Here is a 26937-nt window from a genome sequence, read left to right on the forward strand (position 1 = left end):
AATGGATACCCCATTGTAGAAATGGGCCAATTTTTTATTACCCTGTTCTAGAATTTGCCCTGATACCCCGTTCTTGAAATGGTCCAATTTTTATACTCCGTTCTGGACAGTTTGTAAATCGAAATAGCCCTGTTTTTTTCTGCGTGTCTATTTATCCAAGATGGCAAAGTCAGCACTCGCGGCTCATGTCAAAATACGCCCCCCCTGCATGCTAAAACACAGGGTGCAATAAGAGTACAACAGTTTGCTTGTTAACGCATTGAACCGTACTTTTAAAAGCAATCTGTCCTTGAATAATTTCAAATGGCTGCTTACAAAACTGGAGCTTTCGTGCGTTTGAAATATTATACCCCATTCTAGAAAACGCCTCTGAAAAGGATACCCCGTTCTAAATTAGGAGCTTCAAAATCACGACCCCATTGGGCGGCACATACCTGTATAGGTAATGTATGGAAGTACCCCCACTGGGATTGCTGGTTTGCACGTGACGTCACGGTGGCCATGTTGGTGGTCAAGAACAAAAGCATTTCTCTCCTCTGGGAACTAAACTTTATTTTCATGTTAACTCTTCATGGAAAAATTCTTTTGTATTGACCCCTGACATAGCCGCCTTGTTGCGTGGTTGCAAACCAAGAATTGCCTAATTCTTCCTACCTGTACGTGTATATAGTATAAGTAGTGAAATGCCTTACAACAAGTGTCATTTACATGGGAATTCATTGAAAGAAGAACTGAGTCTAACCATGTCCCTAAGTTCGTCACTGCCTCTTTTGGTCTAATTTTACATTCTCCCAATTACTGTAAAATATGATCAATGTTAACCTTGGCTAGTTGTTGCTTGGTGCAAGTTATTAGGAATTCTGCTTTATTGTGAAATGAAAAATTAAGGAAACGACTTGGATGACATTAGTTTATGTCTTCTTATTAAAATTATTTCTTATGGCCTGTCTTTGGGCATGTTTCTTTACTAAAATCCAAAAACAGATCATTGATCCAAATGATCCACAACAGAGGTGGATTCTTTCAATCATATCAAAATCCGGATTCTTTGGATACATAATCTGAAGCATTTCTTTACTACGGATCTGAAAAGAGTGAATACTGCCAGTGGTAACCTGAAACAATCTTATTACATACATCAGCTTTTTGGCAAGACTGCTTATCATTCAGCCATTTGTGAACTGGAGTCATGGATAAAGGTGGCTCTGTCATTAATACAGGAGCATTGAGCTATGACTGACTTTCTGTCATAATTTTTTTGTTTTCAACGCAATGGCTGTGAAACTTTGCAAAGAACAGCAGATATCATTTGGCAGTAATATGAAATATTCCGATTTCATTGATGGTAAATATTTTGGGGGGGAAATTAGCACTTAACAGGACCCCACTGTTCAAAGAAAATTGCTTCTAGTAAAGAAATTGCTGATATTTTTTACTGAAATTTCTGGTATCGGCTTTTATTGACATAATAAAATAATATGCTACACAAATTTGAGAAGAATTGTTAAAGCTGAAGTCTGTAACTAAAAGTCAGTCAAAATTCAGCAGTGAAATTGTTGTGGAATTTCAATAACAAATTCCTACCTGAGATAGCCACGACAACAGTTTTAATTTTCAGGACAGGTAATTTCATTGTTTTGTTATTTTGTATTATTGCCGAATAATATCTGTAATTCTTTGCAAAGTTTCACCGCTAAATGCACCTGTATTAATGACTGAGCCACCTTAAACAATTGATTTTATCCATTCTAACAGGGTGGTAAAATCGCAATACAAACAGGATCTGTATTGTTCTTGTTACAAGAAAAATCCTTCTACACAACTTTGCCAGCGTGTCTTGAAAGACTTTACTTTTCCAATGTAGATATCTTATTTCAAGACTCCTCTTCATTTGGCCTGTCTAAAGCAGTATCCTTTGGAAGATGTTTGCAATATCCAATAATTTATCTAAGGAACTGTCAAATGAGACAGGAACTTTACATCAGTTGAGTTAATCTTGCCTTTAAGGCATGCTTTCCAAAAGTCAGAACAGGCCAGCCAGAGGGGTCACTTGAAAATGAAGTAGGCTTTTTTTAAAGAGTTTTTGCTTTAAAACCCATCAACCCATGCATATTATCTGGGAATTGACCGATCTGGCTAAACAATTTTGATAATAAGTGAAATTTTCATTATGAGTGGAATGGTCGGGCCAGTTTGTTTATAAAGTATGAATTATTCTTAATAAATAATAAAATAATATAATAAAAAAATTATTGAATTTGCCTTTTGCATGATATGATCTGAAGATTTATGCCAATCTTAAAGGAGAGGGGAAGAGGTGCATATGTACTACGGTAGGAGTGCACAATACGGTCAGTAGTTTTTGACTGGGGATAGGTGGTTCACTGAGTCAGATGCATAGTTTGCTGCATCAAAGCGTGAAGAGGGGATGTGAGGTTTGGAAGATGAGGGGTATTAGTCTGTTCTAGCCTCCAAGTTGGGATGAGTAGGTCCATGAGTTACCACATCCTGGTAAGCCATGCAGTACAGAAAAACTTCCATGCAGCACATCATGTACTTTTTGTATCACAAAACATATATGTATGTTGTGGATAATTTTTTATCACAGGTAATTTTTTTTTTTTTGTTTCAACTTCATTAGCATACATTACCATACCCACAAACAAAAGAAAAACAAAAATTACCTGAGGTAAAAATTAACTTCAACATATACAGGTATTATGTGATCTCATGTCTCAAACTGAGCTACTTGACTTTTTTCATGTGACTTTATGGAAGGTTGAGGCGTGTGTGGCGGAGCGGTTATCAAACTCCCGATCTGGAAGTCTGGGATTCAAGCCTTGCCAATCGCATTGTTTCCTTAGACAAGGAACTTTACTCCACTTTGTCTCTCTTCACCCAAGTAGATAAATGGGTATGGGTGACATACTGCTGGAGGGTAACCCTGAGACGGACTAGCATCCTATCCTGGGGTTGAGGGAGTAGCAATACTCCTAGGCATGTTTCATGCTAAGGAAACTGGGATAAGCTCCAGCCTTTTTGGCCTTTAGCTCTTGTGCACCTTTACCTTTTTGTATTAAAGAAAGCAAGAGGAATTTTTTTTCACATGATTTTTGATATTTTGAAAACACTCCTGATTGTGTTGAAAGTTGCATACCCCGGTAAAACTAATATTAACATCTTTAGTCAATGTTCTTATCTTTGAGTTTTTTCACAAAATAATTTGGGACACAGCTGTTAAAATGAGAAAAAAAACCCTCAAATAGAAAATTTCAATTTTATCAAACATCATATTTCTCTTTATGTTGGTATTTTTGGAGTAGGTAGTTTTATGGTGAAAGGAAGTGAAATACACATCGCGCATGTCCAAATGGACAACTGAATTGGACAAAAAGTTTAATGTGCCCTGCATAGTAAAGTGGTATCAATCAAGTATCATTTTCCATGATCTCATGCTCAATATCTGCTAGCTCTTGAACACACTGATCTCTGCGTTGTTTTATAGTTTTAAAAATCTGTTCATGTTGGTCGGGATACCTAATCAGATCTTCTTGGAAACACACAGCCACTGGAGTCAAACACTGTGGGGTATTATCATCTAATTCATACCCATCAAGGGTTGTCTGAAGCATGTTCCTTAGATGATTGATATCATGCTGATATCGAACCACTACAGACGAACCTGTTGGGTTTCCAATTCCCTCCAAAAGTCTTTCAAGGTCCCGAATCTCTTGTCTAATGATATCTACTGTCCGCATTCCCTTATATCTATCATCAATCACACTAACTGCATGTGAAGGTACCTGGTTGAGCCTGGAACCCTTATGACAACATTGTTTTCTTTCTTTGTCTTCACCATCATACAAGTGTTTAAATCTTGGTCTTGGAGGCTTATATTTTTTAAGTTGCGGTGCAGGATTGTATATCAGCGAATCCTCGGGTTGCTGAACTGGTGGAACACCAGGCAAACCATCACACTCTCCTGCATTAACACAAGGAAGAAACACAAAACTATGTTGCGGCTGATAGCAAGAGGGCCAGTCATCAGGAATATCATCTGTAAGCCACTGACTCAGACTCAAAAGACTTTTAGGTAAAGACCTGTTATGATATAATTTTGGTAACGCTGTTACGTCACTGAGAGGCCCTTGCTCCCGTGAAGCAGTGTTGATATTTATTGATTGTACGTTCTTGTTGACATTGGTGTTATAACTATCCCGATAACTATCGTCCGCCAAGAAAGTGGGTCGATTGAGGGCAGCATGTCCAGAGAATGGTCTCCAAGGCAATCTTGGTTTGCCTACTACTTCTGATGTGTCTGATGTTATCCTCCCCTTTGCACTATAAGGTCTTCTTTTCTTTTCTTTTGCATGAACTTGGGAGAGACAAGGCGGAGGCCCCCTAAAACTGGTTGTGTAAACACTGTGTTGGGCCGCACTTGGTGGCCTTTTTATGTTAACTTTGGAATCATACAACCCTCTTGCAATGTCGTATATCTCTGAATCCATACTCGAATCATCCCATTTTTGCTTTGACATGACTGTAAAGTTTCTTCAGGGCAACTTTAACGTTTTTAACCATTGTTGCTCGTTGCCTGGTTCTGGACCGCCGCCATTACTTTCTCGAACGGGAATCACTGGGTACCAAACTTTATATTCAACCAATGATATTAGCTTTTATATCAAGAAGCGGGATTTCTACGTAAACCAATCAGAGCACTTGTTAGTTTTCACTTCTTACTGCAGCCTTTTTGCAGCCAGAAAAATGTTGCGGGAAATTGTAAACAGAAAGTTTCATTGAGCTTAAAAGTCATTCTTCTGGAACTTTTTCTTGAAAAAAATAGGAAAATGAATGAAACCATTCCTCCTTTAAAAAAAGCACCGACGCTGTCATTAGAGGACTGTTCACAGGCGTAGATGGACGACACAGACGAGTCAAACCCCATCGTCCCGCACAATTCAGTTGTGGACTGCTGTTTGCATGCTGCATCTCCTACAGGGACTGCTGGCCGGTCAAAAAGAGAACACAGAGAGAACTTTGCTTCCCAGCATAACAATCCACTGAAAAAAGACATTCGTGATGGACGAGCCGCAATTGATTCTCTTAAGTTGCGCTTGTATGACAGACCTGAGAACTCTGAGGTGTTTCGAGCGATATTTCGTCCTGTCCCGCCATCTTACGGACAGTCTTCTCAGGTACGTAAGCTTATGTTAGAAACGTAACAATAATTCTTATCTCCGAAAGTCACATTTAGAAATTGATATTAGTTCGGAGTTCTTACTAGGGGTTGCTTTGATTCAGGATTCATGGTAAGAAAATTGGTCCGGTTTCATAAATGAGCGGGATATTGATGTCATGGAAACATGACACGCCACTTTCTAGATTGACACAGCAGCATTGTTAAGTTTCAGAGAGGCATTTGGAAAGGGTGACTGAGGATAATTTTCGAGTGAAAATTACGAAAAAACACTGGAGGGTTTTCAGGCTTCATTCTTCAACTTGCTGTTAAGAAATTTCCCTTGGGATATCATGTGAAGGGAATTTCTCTCAGATGTTGCTGGTTCTGTGTGAGGTGCCATTTCCGGATAAGTAATTTCTTTATGCCAGGTAAAGCCGGTTGGAATGATGTAAAAATGGTTTAATTGGTTTACATGCAGATTTGTTTCTCCTTTGAAGGGCTGTTTTCATGTCAGTGAAGGTAACCTCAGAGAGGTAATTTTTTCATACTAACATGCATAGACTTTCAAAAAAGTCCTTTGTCTGAATTAATATGGTGCAGGGAAAAGGACTTTTCATACTTGACTGGTGCCAGTGTTAGTGAACAGAAAAGGGGTTGCAGCACTTAGACCAATCAGAGTAGCTCCTCAGGACCCCTGGGGAATAATTTACTTTATTTACTTTACTTTCTTGTAAGAGACAATTTAATTACTATTGTCTCTTACAAGAAAGTAAAGGGCATTGGAACTTGACTTGCTGTTGAAATCTAATGTTGGGAACAATGTGGGGTTGATTAATGTGACAGCGTAAGATGCCCTCGAGGCCACAGGATAACAATGGAAACATACCTGGCTTGTATCTTGTCATCTGTCGGGGAGAGATGTTTTTGTGTCTGCTCTATTTGGAGTTGGGAAAGTCTGACTTTTGTGCTTAGTCCATATGCTTTTGATCATTTTTTGTGTTTGAGGAGGATTGCAATGTCACCGTGTTGGTGATTGTTCTGCTGATTTCTCTTTTTTTCCCATGGCATCAGAGCATCAGATGCAGGAGGTGATTGCTATTTTAAATCAGGAAGAGATACTAGTGTTTGGAACTCCCAAAGTGATTCTCAACAATTGCAAACAAGGTTTTTGTTCTGGTCTGCACAATTACAGCACAAAATAGTTGTTATAATATTAGTTTTCTCTTTCGCATACTGCCATTGAAGTTATGGACTCGCAAATGAAACCTGAAACCTAAAATGAGTCACACCACTCCCCATTTTTGGCGCGAAATGCAAATGAAACCCCTCAAGCAAGACAAGTGGACTTCTCATTCGCTCAGCCACTTTGTGACCTAATAAGCTCACCCTAAACTTGTGAGATCAACTTGTGGCAAGTCTATAATGTATAAGGCTGTTGCAGGAGTGCACAGGAAAAAGCGTTTATCACAATGTAAAGAATTCTCGGGTAAAGGCATACAGGTTTTGATAAGGTCAAATTCCACCAAACTCGAATTATTGTCCCCCCAAGATTGACTTCCTCTGAACAAAACATGGGTGACTAGGTTATACGCACCGGCCTAGCACAATTAAATATTGATGAAAGCTAGCACACACTCAAAGAGGTACACATAAATTTTTACTCAATTTAAGTTTTTTCTATACCTCATAGGATGCAGAAGTTTTTATTTTATCAATAAGAGAAATATTCGATGGACATTCAGAAAAATTAATTATAACCATTAAACAGTAATAATCAGTTGATAATTAATGATTGTATGGAGACTCAAAACTACATAACCCATTCGCCCCTGAGCCGCCTGACTGTGTAACTGCCTGTGTGGAACCATGTCCCTTCTACCCCTTGTGACATCATTAATGTTCATGGTCAAGGACAACTTTGTCCGCTAACTTGGGCAGAGTGAAGAGATCTTTCAAACCATACTAGAACGAGCTCAATTCTGCAGGGACACCGGAGAAAAAGGCAAAAAGGCGTGTAACATTGACTTGAAAATTTGCATGAAAATTGCCTGTCATTCCTTTCATCTAATTCTAAAATACTAAAAGCTTTCCTAAAAACTTTTCCGACTAAAATGAAGCCACTAAAGACCCAGCAAAAGGAAAAGATCAAGGGAAGAAAAGCAAAAAAAGTGGGGAGAAGAGAAAGCAGAAAGTAAAAGGCAAGACTGCTTTGTCACTTTTAAACACAACAACTATCTCAAAATTTTGCTTTCTGCACATGCCCAAACTTTGCAAGCTAATATTTGGCATTTAGATCAGAAGGCCACAAAGTGTGCAACTTGTAAATGGCTTTATGGTAAGTTTTAGCTCTTTATAACACGACAGTAATCAGAAAACGGCTGGACTAGTTCCAGTCTGCTGAACAGGAGGCCATGAGTTCAAATCCTGGACGTAGACGTAAAAAGAACTCTCTAGATTGTTTGACAGGATAAGGGTACATAGGCCTTGGTGTTGTGGTCTATCTGACTTGTGCTGTTATTGGTCTAGGTGGGTGGGGTGAGATCAAATATGGATAAAGTAGCTGAATAGAGTACCTTTACTTGCTGACAATTCAGCCACTGGCCACAAGTGAGGAAAGTTTGCACCTATTTATATATTTACTTAATTTTTAATTTTGAAACTTTCCAGCAGATGGCACCTCATCCACCTTCAAAAAATGGTCCTAGGTCATCAATGGGAAACTACAGGACAACTCTTTTTAGAAGAGATTTCAACAGGTTACAGGCCCAGAGGAATCAGGGCCTTCCCAAGGAACCAGTTTCAGTCAAACAAGAAGCTTCACTGGGTGAAAAAGGTGCTGGAAGAGTTAGAAAACGTTCAGATGCAATACACTTTGAGGTGACAACAGTCTCAAAAGAAAGTGATCAGTTACATGGGGATGCTACATTTTCAAGCGGCTTGCAGAGTGTAGCTAATGTGGGTCAGATAAGCACATTCTCTGAAGATGAAAGTCAAGTTGACCAGGTACATACAGTCTGTACACTGCACATACATACAATGTACTTGAGACAGTTCATTTACTGATTGAGTTACTGATTGACCATTTGTCATTACACAACATATTTGGGTTGAAATATGTATGTCCTATCAAGCTATTACTGTAAATATCATAAACTTAAGTTCATTTAACACAAGAAGATAGGTCATTGCTGTTTTAGATGCAGCTTTTTCAGTTGTGGTCTGGCTGTGTATGAAAATGGGACTGGGACACGGGAACGGGGACATTGGGATGTGTGGACAGGGGCATGGGACTCAAGGACATGAGATGAGGGATGTGAGGATATGATATACGGGATGTGGGGACGCAAACAAGAATTGTAAACAGTTTCAGTTTCTGCAGAAGTTGGAGTTAATGTAAGTCAGGCCCTGTTTAAACTTCACAGTTCACATGACTTTGTACCAAATTTAAAGATATTCGAGGAAAAGTTCTAGTTTCCCTCATTGCGTTTGAATTGGTCCTTAGTTACTTCCTTCGTGAAATTGTGTATCAAGTATCTTCTGTTTTTGGCCGTACCCAACTTTTCCCTCCTGTTGCCTCTAAGACTAGGACAGCAGTTTCACTTTGTTCAACACAGGGGATCTTCACCTCACTAACAGTTATGGATGATACTAATGCTTTGCTTTGATGATCATGGCAACCCTTAGACATCCCTGACTACAATGTGCTAACTTTTCAGGTTCACCAATGTCTTTAACTGAACCAAATGATATTTTGAAAAGAAGTAGTGCGCAAAATGTTTAGTTGAAACACAGGTTTATCATCACCTGTAGTGTTAAGAACTACACTTTTTATTTGGTTGCCACGGTAAAGGATTCAACTGTCTGAAATATAAACATATTTCACTATGTTGAACATTGGTTTGGTCTTTTAAAGGCTTGCAAAAGCAGCACTTAATAATTATTCTATTGCAAAAGGAAAATAACGACCTTGTTTATTCAGTTCTCCATTTGGTCAGCATGATCACTTCTTGCTTAAAAACTCTCTGCAACGTGTTGTTTTAATAGCTGCAAATGTAGCATTTATAGAAGGTTCATACATAACCAACAAGGCCTTAAGTGAAAGGATGTAAATAAAAATTGGCTAACCTCACTTAAGGTGCGTACGTCTTCTTTCCTGTGTGGTTCCTGAGTCGATTTATGGCCATCTTATGCGTTTGAGCTGATTGTACTTGTTTGTTCCTCTATAATAAAGCTTAATTAAAATTTATAAAATGGCCTTAAAACGACTCGGGAACCACACAGGAAAGAAAACACAACACCTTAAGTGAGGTTAGCTGATTTTTATTTAAATCCTCAACGTGCAAAGAAAGTCATGTCCGATAGCCCAGGGGTAGTGGATTTTGCTGTTGGGCTAGTGAATTCCGTTCTTAACTTGCCCAACGGGCAAGTGCTGTTTTTTTGAGAAATTCAAATTACAGAAGGATTGTAATCAATCCTGCTAATCAAAAAGGGTTTTGGGTTAGTTGAAATGTTTATGTTGTCCCGGCTATGGCCTAATTTCAGGCATCATTTAGTACAATATTTTGATTATGAAATCAATCTTTCTATCAATTTCCGCATTTTTAGAGAAGAATGTGGCAAAACAAAACAAGTTTTCAAAGTGACAATTTGTGATTCATTCAAAGATAACAGGTGAAATTTTACAACATGAATTGCCAGTTCGATGATAAAAATTAGTTACAAATGTGTGCTTGTGATTTTGCTTTATTAAAACCTTTGCCTACCCCCAAAAAAGTAAATAAAAAGAAAATTCATTTTGGATAAAAAAAAAACCGAAAATGTTGTTGTCATCCTCGCCATGAAAAGTGACTAACTGCAGATTAATGGAAATTATACTAGTATGTTGTCCCAGCTATGGCCTAATTTCAGCCACTAGTCAGTACAATATTTTCGATTATGAAATTGATCTTGCTACAAATTTGGTGTTTGAGACAAGAATGTGGCAAAACAAAACAAGTTTGATAGTGACAGTTTGTGATTCATTCAAACCTAACAGGTCAAATTTACAACTTAAATCGCCAATTTGGTGATAAAAAATACGTGCTCCTGATTTTGCTTTTTTAGAGACAGAATAATTTCTCGCACTTGCAATTTGATACTGTTGTGGCAAAACCTGTATCAGATCAACCTTAAAGAACTCTTACAGATGGTTGATCTGATCTGGGTCTTTATATTATTTGACACGACCCAAACGTGATTTTTTTGGCACATCAGAGAGAAAAGTGACACTGCATGACATAGTTTTTGTTTTCACATCCTTGACACGCTTCTTTGTTTAACTAAACACGGTTCATTGTTTTTATGAAACAAAAGAAATTTTAATTAGGCATGCATCGTGACACGGGGCTACCCGTGTTAACGGAAATTTTTTTTGTCTACTGTGCTAAAATAGCATGCTGGTGTCATCACCATCATACTGGAAATCCTGTGGTGGGTCACATATTTCATTCATTTCTGGTCAAAATCAGATTCAAATCAATCTAAAAGTTCTTTCTCTTCCAGGCAGAATCTCTTGCATCCCTTGGAAAAAACACTGACAAAGGAAGTAATTATGCCTCAAGTGAAATTACCTATAGCAGGCCTAGCTCGCGTAAATCCCGTGTTTCATCTGCAAAGCTTCGTCCACCTTCAACTGGAAACCATGGGCCTGAAGTAAATGGAAACATGTCAAAACTGGCATCTCAGCAAGCATCTATGAGTGACGGTGAATTCATTGGCTTAGATGTATTTGATGTCATAAAGAAACTTCGGCAGAGACTTAACATGAGCATAGATCTTGATGCAATTGCCAATGGTGAGGATCCAGATGAAGATGAAAACAATATCAATAGGTTGTACATTAAAGAAGATGATGGCAAATTTCTGTACTGCTTACCAAAGAATCGAGATGTGAGAGCTGCGCGTTACAATCCTTATGACTTAATCTGTGTGCCATCACAGGAAGCCCAGTCTTCTGCACAGTATTTCACTGTCACTGCCTCTGCTGTGACACAGGTACGTTGAATTATTACTGTAGTTTTTCTCCTTCCCTGTCTCAGAGTTGGGCAGGTGTTGACTAAGTTGTCCAGCCAAATGTGTTTTTGCTCATGTGAAGCCTCCCAGGTTTTTAGCATGATCAGATGTTGTACATGTAACTGGCCATTGAAGAATTTGACAATTCAATATCCAGCGATTAATTCTGACAAGGCATTCTGTTTACTGGCCCTAATATTTCAAGCTGAGCTGTCTAACCATAATTATAGGTATTCACGTGCGTATTACCGACCTTGCGTTGATTTTTTTGTGTGTTTAATCCTTTAATTCCCAATAATGACCAACACCAATTTTCTCCTAACAAAAGCCATACATTATCAAGAGAAAGGGATATGAGAATAGAATTTATATTGATCACTAAAGAGAAAATGATTTGATCTTTCATCAAACTCTTACAACTACAGGTGTATTTCTCTAGGGAAATGTATGGAGATCAGTCTGGAGAATTTGTATGTGGATATTGGGGCAGGCTTAAAGGGTTAATGATTTGATTTTGTATATTTTAGATCAGAGAAGGATTTGATTCTGATCTTACCCTGTTAAAGAGATGGCTTCATGAAAGGAAAAATTTTAACATAGTTTTTGATCTTCAAACATTTGCCAAATTCAGGTGAGATATTATTACCTGTAAAATTGTTTAACAATTTTAAAAGTACTCTGACTGGAGTTACAGTATCCAATACATTCTTAGATGAGTTATATATCTTAATCCTTTAAGTCCCAACAGAGACCAACATCAATTTTCAGTACAGTATCCAATACATTTTTAGCTGAGTTATATATCTTAATCCTTTAAGTCCCACCAGAGACCAACATCAATTTTCAGTACAGTATCCAATACATTTTTAGCTGAGTTATATATCTTAATCCTTTAAGTCCCACCAGGGACCAACATCAATTTTCAGTACAGTATCCAATACATTTTTAGCTGAGTTATATATCTTAATCCTTTAAGTCCCACCAGGGACCAACATCAATTTTCAGTACAGTATCCAATACATTTTTAGCTGAGTTATATATCTTAATCCTTTAAGTCCCACCAGGGACCAACATCAATTTTCAGTACAGTATCCAATACATTTTTAGCTGAGTTATATATCTTAATCCTTTAAGTCCCACCAGGGACCAACATCAATTTTCAGTACAGTATCCAATACATTTTTAGCTGAGTTATATATCTTAATCCTTTAAGTCCCACCAGAGACCAACATCAATTTTCAGTACAGTATCCAATACATTTTTAGCTGAGTTATAGCGGGGCTCCCACGCGCGCGAAGCGCGCGTGGGACAGAGCCCCATACCCATAGATTATGGTCAACAACTTTTCCTTTGGTTGTCACGTGATTGACCGAGCGTACGTACGTACGTACGTACGTACGTACGTACGCGTCTACGGATTGTACGGGTGGGGTAGGGGAGACTATCAAAAGGAAGGGAGGGGTGTCTCAGGCGTGTCTTGCCAAGTCCACATCTTTTACATTGGACATTCACAATATGGTCAATTGACACCTGTCAAAACAGGATAGCCACTGACCAGTATCCCATGACCATATCGCGGGCTCAACTCATTGAGGTGACGTCATTTATTTGGAAGCTGTCCGCTGACCAGTTAATTACTTTACTAGATTGCGATCAATGCTCAGTCTCATACTTTCTAGCTAGTTTGGGATCGGAGCACAGGAAAACTGATACACGTCAATGTTGTGATCCATTGACAGCTGTCAAAACAAGGTATCCGCTGACCAGTATCACTTGACTATATCGCGGGCTCAGGTGTCGACCCATCGAGGTCAAGTGTTTTTTTGAAGTTATCCGCTGACAAGGTACTGGTTTTCAAATGATCGCAGGCTCAAGTTTAATTTTTTTTAAATTCATATGAAATATGTTGTGTTTATGTGCTGCACAATTAAAATTTTGATTTCAAACTGACCTCGGACGCGAAAATTCAGCCAGCTGCTACAGGCAGGGAAGACAGTTTCTTTTGTTTTTTCTCGCCATGTTCACGCGTTGGTCACGCGCTACGTCCAATTTTTATGCTCTGATTGGTCAAAATTTGACAGATGAGTTCATGCGGAAAATTTATGCAGCATCTTGAATCTTGTTTACTTTGACAGCTGAAGCTGACAGAGTTTTGTGTCAACTTGTGATGTTTTTAACTTTCTTTTTCCACTGGATGTACAAAATGAAATTCAGCTGCTATCAGGAGTCTTCTGTTATTCATGGCCAGTTTGTTTATTGGGTTTTTGATTGAGTCAAAGTCGGAAATCCGATTTCGGATGGCATCGTTTTCGTTTTCATCTTGCTTAATGCGTAAGAGGGTTGCAAAGTCTGAAGCGATACTGGCGTTACTTGATACCTTTCAGGAGCTGCATCTCGAGTGGTAAGCCTAAGTAATTATTGTATTTGATGTTTGTTTTTTATTCCTAATTTAATGAAGTCGAGCGTAGTTGATGCGGCTATTTTGTTTACGCACTTTTGTAATATTTGAGACAATGATCTGACCGAGTATCAGGTTTGTTATAAGCTTACAGATCTTTAAAAAGCCTTTAGACATTTTTTCACCGCAAATAGAAAGAAAACGTTTCAAAGAATATTTAGTTATAATTCTGGCTGTAAAAGAAAGGTTTGAGCGGTTTTCTTGCCTCGAGTTCGTCTTTAAAAAAAGCAAACACCGGGAAGCCGGCTTAAAACATAAACTTCAGCTTTAAGCTCGAAGACTCAGGATTTTTAGAGACACTTTAATACTTGTCTTCCTGAATGAAAATTGTCGTCTCTGTATAAGTTGTACAGAATTATATTTGTTTTATTGACTGTTAGTACTCTCTCTTGTAATTTCAATCGTTGTGCCGATTGTTTTCAGTCGTTCAGTAAACAACGCTTCCCGGAGTACTCAAAATGCCGCGCGTAAAACCGTTTTAAAATAAAAAATAAACATAATAGATTCTTTATTATGTTGGAGCGTAACTCTGTTAATGTTCGTTCAAATACTCGCCACTGCTAGCACTGTAAAAGTCAGAACCGGCTGGCCGTATAGATGATTTTGAAAATTTTTTCAACGGTTTACGGCTAAAGCCCACGCGTGCTTCGATCGTCCTGAAGAGCAATTTGTATCGCAATATTGTGAAATACTGCATTCTGTTTTCCGGGGTCTGTATGATAAAAACAGTGCCTCATAGTACTGTTTCGCCTCAGATGTGATGTATAAATGATATAAAAGGTTGGTTTACACGCACCCAGATTTGTTGGCAAGATTTTGTAAAATAAACTTGTCAAACGCAAAAAATTCGGCCGGAATGTTTTTTCCAGGCCTAATTAATCTACTGTGATCAAGAGCCAACTCGATGTGAGATTTGGTTCACTCTTGGGCTGTTTGCAAATTATTTTTTGTAAAATCACTTAGCCTTTCCCTGAAAAGTCACACGAATGTGCTCTAAAGTTAACTGAATTGTGGAATACAAGTTTATTGTTTGATTTAAATTATAAATTTATTAATGGGAGCCTCGCTTTTAGCCCTGGCTAAATCTATATATTATATCTTAATCCTTTAAGTCCCATCAGGGACCAACATCAATTTTCTATTTACAGGATCATTACAAAGCCACGAGACAAATAGTTACGTTACTTATTTATAAATGGGATCAACAAAGGGAAAATGCTTTGATCTTTGGGAAATTCTCACAACATTTACAGTGTATATATACTAATGTGCATCAAGCTCAGCCCACATTATTTTGTCACCTGATTTTGTGAACGTATAATTAATGGCATCAGCAGAGCATTTCCTTTGACAGGTTTTGACGTCATAATCATGACAAAAATAAAATTGTCATTCATTTAACAAATGAAGAAGCCTTGATTGTGCTCTGTTCTGTTGTAAAGCGCGCAGGAAGCAGCTAGAGCAGGAAATAAGTGTAGGGGGGAAACACAAAGCATAGTCCAGTGTTTCTCCCTACTTTTTGAGTGCTCTAGCCACTACCTAAGCACGTTACAACAGAACAGAGCACAGTCAAGGCTTCTTTATTTGTTTTATGGTAAAGAATCTGTGAAATTCCCCATGCATTGCTTTCTAATTTTTAAAACAAACTTTATTTTCAAAGCAAACCAGATTGTCGTCAGCATATTCTACACTCTCATAAAACACGCTTAATAAGCTAGTCAATCGTAAGTCTTATTAGAATGGGCCAAATGATTTGATTGTTTTTGATTGGTTGAATAAGACAAAAGCTGTCAAACATCAAAGCTATCACAAAGTGAAATGAGTGAAACGTTCTGTGAATTTGAATGCAGAAAAAGTGTACTTTTTACATCCAAAAATCAGTTTCTAAAGGTAAAAAGTGCTTTTTAAACCGGCTGAATTGCGGCCTGTGAAAGCCTGTATGTCATTAACATGACAATTTGAAAACAAACTGCTTTTAAGAGTTTCGTATCAAAAAGTGCCCAGAAACTGAACCTGGGAGTAAAAATTCTATAAAATTTGCCAACATCTTGGCAGAAGTGATGCTGTAGTCTTGCGATTGTGTTTTGAGCTAATTCTATGAATGAACAAACTCAAAACAATAAACAGCGAAGTTATTTCGTGAAAATTTTTGATCGATAACTAACAAGTTAATCTAAAAGCAAGTAAAATTGGATGAGCACCTAGCAAAATTCAACACAACGAAATCCGTCTTAAATCGGGGTGCACTTTGTAATTTTTCTTTAGTGCCGATAACAAAATTTATAAAACATTTGTAAAACGTTATTTTATACATACATAAATTCCCTTTTAAAAAAGTAAAAAATGAATGTGGCTGAAAAGTCTTCAAAAACTTTGCTGCCTTGAATGAATTTTAAACAGGACATTTTGTGCTCCGCTTTGAAGGAAACATTGTGGAATTCCTCGAAGGACGATTTTGCAACCAAAAGCTTTCCTTGTCCACAAAAAGAAAAATGAGCATTCTTTTGAACTTTCCCTTTCCATTTGTGTCTTTAAATGGTGTATTTTTATATCTGAAATGCGAAACTTTAGTCTTGAAAACCATCACATGGTGTGATTCGCAGATAGCTCCTTGTTTTATACTCTCATAAAGCATGCTTTTCAACCAATCAGAGTGCATGTTATATCTGAACTTTATTTCGTTCGATGTTAGGAGAACACAACACATAATCTTGAGACCCCTGTGATACTCAATTGAGTTTCTTGTGGTACTCAAGGGTGACCTTTTGTGGTACTCGTTTCTGCTTACGTCTGTAATTTCTGCGCCATCTTGAATAATTTATCTTAACTTGTGGGCACAAAAATGTTAAATACACATCATTTATTTGTCATGCAGTCTTTGCAATGGTTGCCTGGTGCAATGGATAGTGCGTTTTCCTCACACGTCTGAGGTCTCTGGTTTGATTCTTGCCTTGTGAGACTTTTCTCTTTTTTTTGTAGTCGTTTTGTTTTGTTTTGTTTCTTTTTAAGAAAAACATATAGGAAGTGTTTTGCAGCATCAATTTACTAGCAAATAACGTCACATTTGATAGTAATCCTAAAAAAGCTTGAACGCACTTCTTAATCTGTGATTACTACTAGTTATAATGATAAATACGATTGACAAAACCAACATATCTCTTTTGTATATCATATATGATATAATGAATTTAATCGCAGGTGGCCTAAACTAGCCTGTGTACAGACGTCCCCCCTCCCTCAGGAAAAATCAGGAGAGGAGACATCTGTGAATCGCCGACGATAATCGTGTTCCCGTTTCCCCGGAATGTTGGGGACAGCCTCTGATTGGTTGTAATGTTAATGCCATGACGCAAATAATTTCCGGTGTTGTCATTGGTGAATGAACCTCAGAATAGATACCCCAGGGAAAAGTTCAGCCTTTGTGGACATTCATATTTGTTTAGCGTTATTTTTATTTCGGCTCTCTCAAAAAGGCATGAGAAGTTAAGACCACCGATGTTTGCTGCACCGGTTGCGGATGCGTCTGTCTGTACCGGTCGGTATTGGAAATAAAAGAGGAGGCATACAAAATCCAACGTTAACAGCCAAGGCAGGTCAAGCTTACCCCAAAAAGATTCTATTAATGAATTGATTATTTGAAAAAATGAATCCGTTAGTCGTTCCCGTAACTGGTGTCAAATTTAAATCGGCATTCCTGTATGCGTAATGAGCAGTGAATATTTTAAGAGAACTTCTCTGCATTCGGTCAGATTGAAAATCTTTGAATGGATTAAATGTCTTAGAAGACATTTACATCAAATTCAGGGAAACTGAGCTGGTAGAAATTTCGTAACTAAATCGCGTGTAAATTCACGGCTCATTACGCATGCAAAAATGCACTCAGAGATGAATCTGAAATCTACAACTACCAACGGTTCAACTTAATTTCGAATAAATGCATGAATGGACCTTGGGAGGTACGCTTGACCTGGCTTGCCTGTAATCAGAGATCTTATATCTGGATTTTTGGGTGGACATTGCGTGAAGATGTTCGTCTAACCTGTGCACAGACGCCAGAGCTATTTTTTACCTACCTGTTTCTTTTCAACTGTCAGCGAAAGAACAAAAAATAATTTATGCAAATTTATACCGGAACACGATTATCGACGGCGATTCACAGACGTCTCCTCTCCCGATTTTTCCTGAGGTAGTGGGGACGTCTGTACACAGGCTAGCCTAAACTCACGTTACCAGTAATTAACATGTCTTAGGTTATGCATTACCTTTGTGTTGGATGCGCTGGTGTCGGGTTACAGGAGACCATTGGAAATGAGACATTGTACAAGAAATAAAATACTGAGATCTGTGCATGAACACTGAAAATTGTAAAATCTAAACTTTTTTTTCAAGAAATCGTGGAATTTCTAAAGAAAAGGTTCAACAAGAACCACCATTATGGATGCAATAATTGATATATTAATGCCAAAGTTTGACCGGGTGGAAAACAGTGAAGTGCGGAGTTTCTTAGACAACCTGGAGTCCAAAACTTACGTGTGATGTATTCCTCTCTGTTTTGGTGTTTGTTTGATGTTTCACAGGATTTTTAGGCTCCTCCAGTGCCTGTGGACGCCTTTGTGCCTACCAACTAATTTGCCTTTGCAATAATTGGAAACCTCACCAGGGTGACAATTGACAGTAACATGACTGGTGTAAGGGTGTGGTGTTGGGAAAAGGAGCCTTTAAGGTAACAGGTTATTTTTGCCCTTGCACGCGATGTGTAAGTGCCAATTGTCACCCTGGTGAGGTATCCAGTTTCAAATGCAAAATAGTTGGTATGCTAGATTTATCATTTTTTTAGCATTCACAGATCTCAGTATTATATTTCTCATACAAAGTCTGTTATGTTCAACAGTCTCCTGTAGGGTGACACCAGCAAGTCCAGCACAAAGGTCACATGTTGCCTGTGGAATGTAAATTACCCTACACCGGCCCTTTTTCAATAATGAGTTTGGGCTGCCTGTGATTTAATGTTGAACTGCTTGGTAAATATAATTTAAAATGAAATGCAGCAAGTTATTGGTCAAGCACACAGGAGTCTACTATGCACAGCATTTTGCTACATCAGGCATTAATGATGAACTTTTTATTGCTTTGTCCAATGATGCATAATGCAGTTGTGGACTCCATGTATACTTTTCTTGGTTACTAAATATAATCCCTGAATTTTTTTACAGATTGTGGAAAGGCTACACTTGTTGGAAAAATAATGTCAGATTTGAAAAGAACTGCAGTAGCAGGTGATTGGAATTGATTAGATAAAATTAATATGTTATGAAAGGGCTGTGATAATGGATCACAAACCTTGTGATACATTTGGCAGTATCCAAGTAGCAAAATGGGGCACTGACAGTCTAACATAGACATAAACGTATAATGTGGAAAAACCAATCATAAGAATATTATTAATACATGAACTATTTTAATAATATTATAATTGTATGATAGAAAGCACCTGCAATAATTATTTAAAGACCATACAGTACCACTGTAGAGTAAGTTACCAGTATTGTCTTTGGACACTAGTGTCTTTTCTTGAGATAGGAGAGTGTCATCTTGCGAGAATCACTGCAGTGCAATTTTTAGAATAAAATTACATGTACAAGTGAAGCTCAATATCTGTATGACTGAGAAAAAGAAATGACAACGAAACAATGAAACAACACTCTTGTCATAGGAGTGCTGTTGTGACTATAAAAAAGCTTTAAAGCGTTGCAAAACTTTTAACAGTCTTAAAGGCAGCAGAAATCTGAGCCAAAAAAATTACAAAAGTCAAGTTGAAATTGTTGTCTTTTCATTACTAAAGTATTTTCAGTGACTAATTATTTTGAGTTTCCCTAGACATTTTACGTAATGCAGTCACAACCCAACCCTCCAAGTTAAATTTTTCATTTGGTGGCCATTTGGCAACCAACTCTTTAGGTTTGGTCGCCAAAGGATTTTTTAGGCACCAAAATATATATTAATAATTAAAGTGTTAATAATTTTATTGGTTAATAGTTAATTTGGGCTTTCAAATGATATTGTTCAGCCAAAACAATGTTTCTAAACGGCATTTACCAGGACGTACAAAAATAAAAAAATGTCGCGCTAAAACTGGCTTTAAGCTAGTGTTCTTTCAGTATTTTACTGATGAAACAGCGTATTGAGAAGTTATTTACCTCTGTCCTATGAAACTATAATTGTCTCAATGACGCAGCCGGAAAGGACAACGTGATCTAAAAATCAACCCTGTAGTTTTCTATCAGCTAAAGAATGCAAACAAAAACACCGCTTGGGAGATTGCAATAAATACCTTTTGCTTTATTTTTGGTTAAGACATTTAAGACAATTGTTTTCGCAAAGTTTAGATTAGTCTTAGGTTCGTCTGATTTAAAAAATTATTCAACATTTTATGTTACTCAAATTTTTATTTTAAAATGTTCCATGCCGACTTTAACTTTCTGCTTTTCCATTTATTTTAAACCCTAAAATATATATATTTATTTGCAGTGTAATAGTGTTCCTTGCCTTTACACAGACATTGTTTTATTCTTGTTTTCTTTCTTTTCAAAAACATCGGCAGGTGCACAAGCTTGCCCTTCTTTCCCCTCCCCTACCCCCCTGCGATAGCGGTCATTTAATCCCCCACGGTTTTATTTTTTATCACGTGCACTCGACAGACTTTGAAGAGAAAATAGAGGGTCTACGAACAGGCTATAGCCTTCCCAGTTTAGCCACACGGGCGGTTTCCAAGGGAAAATCATGAAGAACAAATCAATTACAAGCTGCATTACAAGCTAGGTTGAAAAAAATGTCGCATGATAGGCAACTGACTTGTGCTCAATGGAGCAGAAAAATATTTTAGTAGAAATCTTAACGAAGTAAGCGTTCATTTGAATGAATATCAACAACATCTTCTAATCTTCCCCCTCTGGTATATCAGTAGAGGACCTTATCATTTCAGTACAATTCAGACAATTAATTATCTTTTTTGTTTCTTCAAGTATCAGTTTTTTGTGGTCGCTAACTTGGCAACTATGTTCCGAATCAAGTCGCCAGCACCTCATTTTAGTTGCCATGGTGCCTAAAGTGGTCACAGCTTGGAGGGTTGCAACAGGAGAGATTTAACTTGCATTTAATACATGTAGAAGTTATAAATCTGTTTGTTACCTGGTTATTGTTTACTGGCTATCAAATGGCTCTTGTAGGGCAGTGCCTGTTTGAGAAAAATAAATAGTTGCCATCATACAGTACTTACATAATATGTTACTGTCTGTGAATTGTACTTACTTTTGTCAGGTCTGTGGTTGACAGTTCACTGTTTTCAGCAACACTAGCCACCCAACAAGCTATTCTTCTTGTGAGATCGCTTTGTGAGAGGGCTTGCAGTAGCATAACTGGAGTTGGTGAAAAAGAACATGCCATCTGTCTTCTTTATGTTGATCATCAGACAACCTTTACCCTGGCAGATTTTGTGGAAGCACAGGCTAGGCAAGCAGAAGAGGCTAAGGAAAAACTGGCCAAGTTAAGGTCAAATGTTCTGGAAATAGTAAAAGATGCTTGTGAGGTATGTTTTTTTATGTTATAAAGGAAAATATTATTATTTTAGTTCCTTAACCAAATTCAAGGTGGTGAGGCACAAATTCAAACACACACACATACACACACACAAAAAAACCAGTATTATTTGGATTTTTCCTGTATAGAATTTGTGCTTGCTATTAATCATCATCATCATCAAATATCTTGAACCCTGTAAAAAAGGATCTCTGCAATCTAAACAAGCGAAATGAGTTAGCAAGTTCATGCCCCCACAGAAACAGATACCTCCACAAGAACTTTATGATTGTGTAACACAATCTGTCAAATTATAAATAGCAAATCACATGATTTATATGATAAAATAACGCTGTTTTTACATCTCATAGCAACCATATCTCCGCTTTGTTTGCCAGTTGTTGTAATCTAATGGTCAATTGTTGATATTACCTGATGAGTGCAGTCATCTTTTGGCCACACGAAACAGAGCTGTAGTAATAAAACGATGCACTACCTCTGAAGTCTTGAAGCAGTTTATTATAATAATAATGTCAACACTCCTCTAAGAGTTGAGCGCTCTCTGAAATACTGTCAAAACAAGTTCAAGAATTTGAACCCGTACATGTATACTTAAGGTGTGTGCCATGTTACATTAAAGTGTAAAAGCCTACATTTTACTTGTGATTATACAAGTATAATGCAAGCATAAGGAAACAAGCATTTGATGCTCACATGTAAAAATGCTTGGACCAAGGCTGTTTTCATGGTAAAATGACTATTATGCTTGCATATTTGCTCGCACTTGTGTTTATATCACTACTGAAAATTAAACCAGACTTCCAGTGACAAGCAGTGCCTTAAAAATTCATCCTTTTGCAGTATCCCAGCAATGACTTTAGCTGCAGCTTTTTGCTCAGAGGGAGTTGATGTGTGTGAAAGTCTGAATTACAGTGTTTAGCCTCTGTCAGTGACTTCTACATGTAGGTTATGCATTGTTTTAATAGAGGGAGTGAAGATTGCTAGTTGAAGTAAATCAGTACTGGCAATATTTACTTAATCTTCCTCTAAATTAACATTAGCATACATGTGTAGCTGAACCTCCTTTAAACTGCCACTTATAAAGTGGCCACCCTCTTTTAAGTAGCCAGTAATTAAAGTGTAAAATAATGAAAAATAGATTCGTAATTTTATCCGCCATTAAGCGACCACCTCTATTAAGTAGTTGTGGTCACCCTCTAGAGCAAGTAGTACTATAGCAAGTAACCACTGAAAATTTCATACCCTTAGTTTGGCTTCGTTTTGAAAATGTGTTGAAGGAAAATACAGTCAGACATAGAAATTGTCAACTGTTTGTGGACCCATAATGTAACGTTTCAGGTACAGACATTGCCCCCTCAGTCCAATTATTGCGTTTACACCTTATAGCATTGTAGATACTGTAGTATTGTTCATGCAAAGTTGGGAGAACCTTTGTTATCCTGCTTAGTAGTTTTGTCCAGTATTAGAGCTGTCTCTTGTGCAAATTACTAAGGAACCTCTATTTGGTGGCCAACCTCCATAAGCAGCCACTTGGTGTTACCACAAGATTGTCCCCTTATTGGAGATAACACTATAGTCTTAAGCATCATCCTGCACCTCAGCAAAGCCAACATTCTTCATTTGTCCATCAGAAAATCACAATGCAAGAAGGCCTCACAAAATGGGTTCACCCAGAAAGTACAAAAGATCCAACAAATCTAAAGAAAAAGAAAACCACCAAAACAGAAGGCAAAAATGGAAAAGGTAATATCTACATTCTTTGTTAACATGAAATGATTGAATCTCCTGAAATAATTTAATAACTACAGAAAAATAACTAAGGGTAGATATTGACTTGTGGTTCAATTTTATCCTTGGTCTAGCCAATTGTGGGCTGGTCACTTGATGAGTTCCAAAATAAATAAAAATAATAGTAAATATGAAACTTATGTTGCGTATATACGATAGAAATATTCTCGTAGGCACATTACAAACAATTAGGTAAGAATAAGTGAATTAAAAGCTATCTTTAAAAAAGTGAAGTCAATTAAAAGGAATCTTGAAAAGGTACGTTTTGAGAGCTCTCTTAAAAGATGTAAGACTCTGAATGTTTCTGATCTCCATCAGAAGGCTGTTCCATAGTTTGGGAGCTGCTGACTGAAAGGCTCAGTCACCAATAGTGTAGTAGGCACCTGTCCTTTGGCTGGTACCAACAAAGTCGCATTCCTGGACCTAAGATTATATCTTGACCGGGCAGCGACAGCAGTGAGATCAACCAGATATTGAGGTGCTTGTCCAGAGAGGCACTCGAATGTTAATAACACAATTTTAAATTCATTTCTGTATTTGATGGACAACCAGTGAAGAGCATTTAGAACAGGAGTAATGTGACAGATACGAGGGTTGTTAGTTCCAAGTCTGGCAGCAGCATTTTGAACTCTTTGAAATTTATTAATGTAAATAGTGGGAAGGCATATAATAGTTTGTTGCAGTAGTCCAATTTACTGGTAATAAACGCATGGATATTAAAGGGATATGGTTGTGTGATGAGACAGATACTTTCTAATCCTTCGTATATTGTAGATATAAAAAAGACGAGCTGCAGATACTATTGACATGACTAAGCATATCTAGCTTAGAGTCAAACCATGATCCCAAGTTTTTTACTTGTATTGAAGGACTTATCCACGATTCTTTACTTTCTCGAGTTGCTGTCTTGTTCCAAGGATACGAAATTCTGTTTTGCAAGATTAAGTTTTAATTTGTCCATCAGCATCCAGTTCAGTACATCACGGATACAGGATTGTATGGGATGACACAGCATCGGTTTCGTTAGTGTAATCAGCAGGTTTAATCTGATTGTCATCAGCATAGGCATTTACGTTGGGCAAGTGTTTATTAACAATATTGAACAGCTTACTGGAATAGATGACGAATAACAGAGGATCTAGACAACAAAAGCGTACTAACATACTAAGACCAAAAAAACATACCAACATACATAGAACATGGCTATACTAAGGGTACCAATGTACCAAGACCGAATAAAATACCATCATACATAGAACACGGCTGTACTAAGCGTACTAATGTACTATGGCCGAAAAAACTATCAACATGTAGAACGTGACCATACTAAGCGTACAAATGTTGTGAACATGGCTGCGCTAACAATACATGCACATTGCACTTGAGGTCAAGAGCTTTTGAATCCCCTGTTTAAGGTGTTTTGATACAGTTTTTCCTAATATGTCGAGGCTGTAGCCTGAAAGGGTTTAGTTGAAAAGAGAATTGCAAACCTTTTTCGGTCAAAAATGTTAGACAATGTATTGCTAACCAATTATGGCGGCAAATGAAAATCGTTTTTATAGCACTGACAGAATTTTAGTCAAACCTTAGGGGAAATGATGTTTTGATTTTTTTATCAAAACAATTCTGGACATTGTGTTGCCTTTAATAGAGATGTATGAGAAGAGTTTGAGCAACATAAAATGAATACCGTGAAAAGTTTGAACCCAATGGTCATTCCATAAGTAAGTTGAGTATGATCGTCCCGGTGAACGTAGTCCTGAATAGGACTGTTGTTGTTGAAAGTGACTGACTTTTCGAAATCCTGTGCGGTAGTTATCTTCAGAGTCAAAGTGAGTTGTATCACGTCAGTTGATGGTATTAAACTCTGTTTAATACCATCAACTGACGTGATACAACTGGACGCTGGTCTGAGTGTTGGAATCAGTGTTACCAGTTATCATACAACCCGACCTCTCCCGAGGTTACAACTACACAGGCTTTGACAAGACGAGCGCAATTAGTTTGCGACTCACCTGACAGCCTACAAGACGAGACTGACTACCTAAACAACGTTTTTAGTAAAAACAACTACAACATGGACTTTCTTAGACGGAACACTCTCAGTAACACCGATTCCAGCACTCAGACCAACGTCAACTCTGGCCCTGTTATGACAGCAACTATACCCTACATCAGCGGCACCTCTGAAACTATCACACATATACTACAACCTTAGAATATACGTGTTGCACACAAACTGATAACCACTTTATGGCGACTACTTACTAATGTCAAGGACAAAGACAAACTAAGGGACAGACAGGGAGCAGTATACAAGATCAAATGCTGCACCTGCCAGGGTACTTACATTGGTGAAACCAGCAGAAACCTTAGCATGCGACTGACCGAACACAAACGATCGACAAGAAATGGGGACGTCAACAATCACATTGCTAAACACCATTTATAAAAGGAAACATCAAATTGACTGGGACTCTGCGACATGTATTACGTATTCTACAGACTACTATCAACCACTCACTTTAGAAAGCTGGTTGACTAACTTTGAACAAACGGCACTGAATTGTAGTCGACAGTTACTGCACCGTACAAACGACTTACTGACGAAATCAAGTAAAACTAACTGCGAGAGAACGACTGGAAAACTGACAATTTGACTAACAATACACGACTGTTTGAATGTGACAATAGAAGAATCAAAATGCACCAATTACATTACGAGTCTTCATTACCAATAACATCATAGCTTAACTGACAGATGACCAATAACATCGCGACGTAATTGACCAATCAGGTCAATAACCCGAGTATAATACCATCAACTGACGTGATGCAACTCACTTTGACTCTGAAGATGACTACTGCACAGGTTGTCCAAACGTCAGTCACTGTCAACAACAAAAGTCCTATTCAAGATGACGTTCACCCAAATGATCAAACTCAACTTACTTTTGAAATATCTTATAATTGCGATTTTTTGCTAAAATTACAAAAAAAAATTGGCACCAATCTGCACCAAGTTCACCAAACTGCACAAATCGGCACCAAAGAGCACCAACTTGCACTAATCTGCACCAACTTGCACCAAACTACACCAAGTTGCACAACAGGGCACCAATCTGCACCAAACTTTACCAAGTAGCACCAGTCTGGACCAAGTTGCACCAATCCGCACCATAGTGGACCAATCTGCCCCAATGTGCACCCAACTACACCAATCTGCACCAAACTACACACCCATGCAGCAACCTGCACCAGTCCGCACCAAATTACACCAAGTTGCACCAAACTGCACCAACCTGCACAAAGTTGAACCAGACTACACCAAAGTGCAGCTAACTCCACCAAACTGCACTAAACTGGACCAGTCTCCACCAAACTCCACCAAATTGCTCCAAACTGCACTAAGTTGCACCAAGTATCACCAATCTGCAGCTAGTTCCACCAATTTGCACCAAAACACACCAATCTGCACCAAACTACACCCACATGCAGCAACCTGCACCAATCTGCAGCAACTTCCAAACTAAACCAATCTGCACTAAAGGGCACCAAGTTGCACCAAAGTAAACCAATCTGCACCAAACTCAACCAAGTTGCTTAAAACTACAGCAACCTGCTCCAAGCTGCACCAAATTGCACCAATCTGCACCAAGTTGCACAGAACTGCATTAATCTGCACCAAGATCCACCAAAAAGCACCAAGTTGCACCAAAGTCCACCAACATGCTACAAACTGCACCAGTCAGCACCAAGTTGCACCAAACTGCACCAAGTTGCACCAAAGTGCACCAATCTGCACGAAGCTACACCAAGTTTCACCAAAGTGCGCAAATCTGAACTAAAGTCCACCAAGTTGCAC

At 38.0% G+C, this 26937-nt stretch overlaps 2 protein-coding genes across 2 annotated transcripts in view; one reads left to right on the forward strand and one right to left on the reverse strand.

Annotated features, from left to right (window-relative positions):
* Window positions 1–3329: 3329 nt before the first annotated feature.
* LOC140924343 (uncharacterized) lies at window positions 3330–4582 on the reverse strand. Its single transcript, XM_073374381.1, has one exon. The coding sequence runs from the start codon at window positions 4536–4538 to the stop codon at window positions 3429–3431; it is 1110 nt and encodes a 369-aa protein (XP_073230482.1). The 5' UTR covers window positions 4539–4582; the 3' UTR covers window positions 3330–3428.
* A 203-nt stretch (window positions 4583–4785) lies between these two features.
* LOC140925127 (dynein axonemal heavy chain 6-like) overlaps window positions 4786–26937 on the forward strand; it is a 101306-nt gene continuing 79154 nt past the window's right edge. The window contains exons 1-7 of the mRNA XM_073375083.1: window positions 4786–5195; window positions 7847–8182; window positions 10721–11212; window positions 11758–11861; window positions 18902–18964; window positions 21006–21273; window positions 22916–23027. Coding sequence (XP_073231184.1) covers window positions 4917–5195; window positions 7847–8182; window positions 10721–11212; window positions 11758–11861; window positions 18902–18964; window positions 21006–21273; window positions 22916–23027 — 1654 coding nt within the window. The 5' untranslated portion in view covers window positions 4786–4916. The remainder of the gene's footprint in view (window positions 5196–7846; window positions 8183–10720; window positions 11213–11757; window positions 11862–18901; window positions 18965–21005; window positions 21274–22915; window positions 23028–26937) is intronic.

The sequence above is a fragment of the Porites lutea genome, chromosome 14 (assembly GCF_958299795.1).
Source record: "Porites lutea chromosome 14, jaPorLute2.1, whole genome shotgun sequence".
Classification (NCBI taxonomy): Eukaryota; Metazoa; Cnidaria; class Anthozoa; order Scleractinia; family Poritidae; genus Porites; species Porites lutea.